The sequence below is a fragment of the Apodemus sylvaticus genome, chromosome 23, assembly GCF_947179515.1.
Source record: "Apodemus sylvaticus chromosome 23, mApoSyl1.1, whole genome shotgun sequence".
Classification (NCBI taxonomy): Eukaryota; Metazoa; Chordata; class Mammalia; order Rodentia; family Muridae; genus Apodemus; species Apodemus sylvaticus.
In genome coordinates this window covers 46,405,182-46,410,774 of record NC_067494.1, presented here as the reverse complement: position 1 = coordinate 46,410,774, position 5,593 = coordinate 46,405,182, and the positions used below count along the sequence as shown (strand labels likewise).

General features: G+C 50.3%; 1 protein-coding gene across 1 annotated transcript in view; it reads right to left on the bottom strand.

Moving 5' to 3' along the window:
- LOC127674020 (centromere protein J-like) overlaps nucleotides 1-3,615 on the bottom strand; it is a 23,536-nt gene extending 19,921 nt beyond the window's left edge. The window contains exons 1-2 of the mRNA XM_052169832.1: nucleotides 3,496-3,615; nucleotides 6-221 (exon numbers count right to left, since the gene is read on the bottom strand). Coding sequence (XP_052025792.1) covers nucleotides 6-221; nucleotides 3,496-3,600 — 321 coding nt within the window. The 5' untranslated portion in view covers nucleotides 3,601-3,615. The remainder of the gene's footprint in view (nucleotides 1-5; nucleotides 222-3,495) is intronic.
- Between the last annotated feature and the right edge of the window lie 1,978 nt (nucleotides 3,616-5,593).

The window sequence follows — 5,593 nt, the reverse complement described above, 5'->3', positions numbered from 1 at the left end:
TGTACCATAGTGTTGCTTGCTCTTGTGGGGGCTGGCGAGCCTGTACAGGCTTTGGCGGCCTCCGCATCCTGCTTCTTCAAGGTCTTCAGTTCTGCACGGATCTCCTGGTTCTCCTTTATCAGGGCGTCGATCTGGCTTTGGAGGTCTTTGTGAGCTACACACCACCAAGATGATTGTCTTGTGAGCTCTGTCCCAAGGTCACAGATCTGCTTCTGCAGCCCCTGGGGTAGGAAGAGAGTGACAGGCAACCTGCAGGAGTGTCACCCTCCAAATAGTACCCTTCCCCCCACAAGAGATTGTAGACCCGTGGGACGTTGTCCACCTCCAAAGAGAAAAACCAGATGTCCAAAGCTTTAGCCATTATCACCAAGTGTGTCAACGAGAAGTTATTCTACACACCCCAACTAGATCTACTGGATGGGGATGTTCAGTCAGTGCTAGAACATTTCTGTAAGGGAAATCCACTTTCCTTCCCCAGCCTCCCCAGGGGCAGTTGAAAAGGAACTGCCACCATGAGTCTGAAGATGTTGAGACCCAGTCCCTGTTGGCATTTCCTCTAGGCTCCGCCCAACAATTACCTAGCAACAGCTTGTAGCTCTCCAGGTACCAGGCATTTAAGAAGGTTGCTTCCCTCTCCCCTTCCCCCTCCCCTTCCCCCTCTTCCTCCTCCCCCCCCCTTCCTCTCACCACTCTCTTTCTATCCTTCTCTGTCCTTTTTCTCTGCCTCTACCCTCTTCCCCTTCCCTTCCAGCCAATAAACTCCCTTTTCATACTAGGCCTGTCACCGGCTGGTTGATGCCTCAGGGGAAACCCCATGACCTGACCAGCTGAGGTGCTCCCTCCTGGATCACAGCACATGTTTTATAAAACACAACAGTCTTGACTTTCTTGTTGGAGACCTCAGAGAGAAGCCACCTACTCTGGGTCCACTACTTTCCCCAGAGAGCCAAAACTAAATACCTTTCATTATTATCTGAGAATGGAGACTTCCTGGCACGGGTGATATTACTTGTAAAATGCCACTAGGTTTTGTGTCTGCTGGTGTGTGTGTGTGTTGGGGGGGGGGGTTGGTTCTTTACTACATCATGCCAATTTTAATGTCACATAAACCCATGTAACAGGTACCACGAGACGCAACCTCAGCTGCTCCCACGTGATTTGTGGGCTTGTGGGTGGAGGGGATGATGGCACCTGGGGAGACCTGAGGGAGGACATGCTCCTCTGCCAATCACAGGACAATCGTGTCTATCACCTGGGGATGCCACTGGGCCTGGCAAAGCCTGGTCCAGGACCTCACCTCCTTCCCCCACAGCTAGTGCTTTTCCCATCAGCTGCTGCCCCAGACCCTCTAAGGCTTGCCCTTGTCCCGTCAGTTCATCAAGGATTTCCTGCTCAGTATCAAAGGAGTTATCCTGGCGGAGGTCTGAGCAGCCTCCTTGGGAAATGTTGGACAGACAGACACAGACACAGACGACAGAGACAGACACAAAGACAGATACAGATAGAGACAGACACAGACAGAGACAGACAGACAGGGAGACAAGGAGTCAGAGACAAGAGAGACCAAGACAAAGAAACACAAAAAGACAGAAAAGAGAGGAGAGAAAAGAGAAGGGAAGAGGACTGAAGGGGAGAGAGACAGAGAGAGACAGACAGGCACATATACAGAGATAGAAAGAGACAGCAATAGAGACAGACACACGCACACATAAACACATACATACACATGTATATACACACATACATACAACACACACACACACACAGAGGGAGACAAACAGAGAGAGAGAGGGGGGGGGAGAGAGAGGGAGAGAGAGGCTCAGTATGGGTTGGGGTCTCAGTAGCCCTTCCAGGGGCATACCCCCAATGACATGACTAACTTAGGCCTGCCTTAGTCTCTGTCGCCTACTGACAGCACCAGCTAGGTGGAACCAGGGTAACACATGTGGTCTTTGGGAGGACATTTGAGATCCAAACTGTTACTCCAACTCACAGGAGTTCTCAGACCCTAGAAAACCCTGACACAAGCAAGCCATTGACTCTGGAAGAGGGGTGAACAGTATGTTAGTGACTAGGGGTCAAATTCCTTACAAAAGTAAGATTCAGGGATGCCTGAAAACTTGGGGCTCTTGCTCCGCCTCCCCATCATAAAGCCACCATTTCCTGACCTTAAGAGAACCCCATGACCCTGGGATGCTCTCTGTGGGATACTCTGAGGTATATGTTTCTCATGCCCCTCCACCTCTCTTCAACCGTGCAGTGTGATATCTATAACCAGGGCTTGCATCCTGCCCCTCCACATACATTAGGAACCTAACGCAGTGTGGGGTGCCCAGGAGTGGGGTGCTGTTCCTGAGGAGTCCCCAGGCCACCTCTATTCACTGCAATCTCTTCTGCCTGCGGATGTAAACCCCATGCGCCCCTCCACACCTTTGCTTTTTGAGAGAGATCTAAACTATGAGTCTTCTATGAGAGGAATCCTTGAAATGTTGAAGGGTTCTCTCGTGCCTCAGAGAGAACGCTCTCTCGTGTGCTCTGGGAGGTCCACGCACCCAGGTCCCCACCTCTGCCTCACCAGGCTCCTGTTGGCTACTTGGTGACTTCTTGTGTGGTCTCTGAGACCCTTGTTTCAAGGATATCTTCACACATTCAGTCAAAAGGTCCTGGGTTTCACACCATAACCACTGAGTACAGGCTCTGTGATCTTCGCAGGCCGCCCTCTATAAAGTAAGAAACCTAATACCCCTCCCAGGTTTGTAGCATAGCAAAGTATCAACAAAACATGAGAGATGTTTAGGCAAGGACCCAGGGCTAACTAAATACTGTCAACACCAAGGTCATGGTGGCCCTATCACTATATCACCAACACCCACAGCAAGCCCTCAGATACACTGTGATGTGTGTCTTCCTAGCTCTCTAACAACTACTGGAAGCCAAAGTGCTTGAACTTCACACAATGTGGTTTTCCATGGACCTGGATGGAAAGCTGTAGCCTTGTTTTGAGAACAAATGGGATCAGATCCTAAGCGAGGTTACAGTACAGCCTCCCAGGGGGTGAAGGGCTGGATGTGTGAAAGCCCATGTGTGTGTGTGTGTGTGTGTGTGTGTGTCCACATGAATGTGTGTTAACAGGAGGAGACATTTTGCAGGCAGATGAGGGAACCTGACAAGGCTCAGGGAATTTGCTGGCATGATTTAAGGAGTGCCAAAGTCCTGACATTTTTGGACCCACTTTCAGAAGCCTGGAGCCTCCTCCTGAACTAGAAGAAGCCAGTGTGTGCCTTCAGTGTTCTCAGCTCTGCACCTCGGCACCTGCCACTCAGAGGCATCACAGAGGCAGAGCCAGAGCTTGTCCCAGGAGAGTAAGATCACCCTGAGATGGCCCTAAGGGGCAACCAGAGTTGTAGAAAGGAAGGGCAGATCTCAATCAGAAGCAGAGCCATTCCCCACCCAGTTCCCCATTCAAGGGACACGATGCTTCTGGGCCTGGCTTACCACAACCTCACCAAGCTTGCTCTCCTCCCCAGGGTTCTGGGCTGTGGTCTCCATCTTCCTCTTCTCATGGTTGGGCCCTCCTCCTTGACTCAGATCCTCTAACATGGCTTGTCTCTGCTGACTCTTTAGCCTCAAGGTGACCAGTAAGCATTCTGGTTGTGAAGGAGAAGAAGGGCCATGGGAGTTTCTTAGAGCATCACACCTCTGCCCCTGATTATTATCCAATGGCCTCCCCATCCTTCCACTTAGAATGGTGAATGCTCCGCTGTGCTTCACTAAGTCCCGCCACCCCTCCTGCCTGGGAACAGTCTCCACCTGGAGCTGACCAGGAAAACGTTCCCATGTCTGGAAACCACAGAACAATGGAAAAGGCCCAGTCACTTACAAGTGCTGTGTCCCCAGAGGAGGGTGGAAAACACTTTGGTTCAGAGAGTCAGCATGGTGCCTGATCACATGAGTCCTTCCAGCATTACCTTGAGGTGAGCGGGGCCTTGAGAGGGCACCTGGGAGGTCTTAGTCCTTCTTCAGGCCTTTGCTGTGGAAGCTTTGACCGCCTCTCATCAGGACAAACCCCTCGTCCCCAACCTACAACTCCATAACCTAAAGGGGCGACACAGAAGCAGAGGTTTGTGGAATCTGAGAGTTGGCACCACGGGAAAGAGGCAAGCAGGAGACAGCTGAGTGCAGAGAAAAATGGAAGAGCAGCCTTCCACAGGAGAGCACGGGTACCAGCATATGACATCAGCAACTAAATCAACCCCTCAGCCACCATACCACTACTGAAGTCCCATTGTGGCCACCTACCACACCCTTACCAATGTAGAGAATGGAAGCCACTGGCAAGTTTGGGGGAGGGGGTGTGAGGGTGGGTGAGTGGCAGGGATTTCCTGTCCGAGCCTTTGGGAATGTCCTTACCCCAAGTCACAAATGTAACAACACATTTCCTGTTTCTGTATATAAATACTTGTGTTCATAAACCTAGGCTGTATATAAACAAGAACAAGAAACTTAGCCACTGTGATAGGGGATCTGACTGGAGACCTATTTCTTGCTGAGTGACAAAGGCATCTATAGCAGGGCTTATTCATAACCCACTGCACCTTCATCTGGCCCCAGACCCCATGGTTTTCTGCAGGGGTAGACTGGCACCCACGGCTTCTCAGAAGGGGGGCTCTAGTCCCCAGCATTGGGTCCTAAGCCCTTCTTACCAAGGAGTACTCTCCCTCTGCGCCCCTCCCCTAGCCATTCTGGGTCACCTCACCTAGCTTAAGATGGTGACTTCTACCAGGACATTCCTCATCTAGGCCATATCCCAACAGCTCTCTGTGCCCTCTACACAGCTAGCTTAAGAACTCCAGGAAACCTGTCCATTCTAAACCGACTCTCTGTCTTAAAGGGCCACGCCGCCGTCTCATGCAGTCCTGGGGCTTTATAAGGTTACGAGATTTTACAATTGCCAACATACCTGTTATTCAGCTAGAGTAGGCTTATGTCCATCCATGTAGAGGACTGGAGAGAGCCTGATTCTCTCTACTCAGTTGACAATAGACTAAGTTGTCATGGAGGAAACCCCCGATTTTCTCAGCACACATTCCTGAAAAACTGTAAAATTTCTTTAAGATGAAATCAAACTACTCATAGATGTCCACAAGGAGAATATAATCTCTATGAGGTTAAACAGGAGATACGAGGCAAAATTTCATGATTCTACAAAAATGGTCTTCCCACTAACTTGTTCATCTGGTTTTTGTGATTATGGGCAAGGATGAGAAACAGAGAAAGAGGCGGTGTACAGCTGAAAGCTCCAGCCATCGCTTCTTACCCCAGGCAAAGTATTTGGAGTGGTTAAATATTTAAAGGCAAACAGGGGATATTTTTCACCAGACTATGTCATTCCCTACCTGGGAACCCTTGCTCACACTGATCCTGGGGACATAGAGGGTTCTAGCCTCGTTGGAATTGACAGTGCTACTTCTGGGAGGCCTTGACAGTGCTACTTCTGGGAGGCCTTGAATGCCTTCTCGTTCTTTTTCTATCAAGGACTTGAACCTGTCCTTGCTTGCTAGGAGAAGCCAGGGGCTTTGACTGTATCCATTGG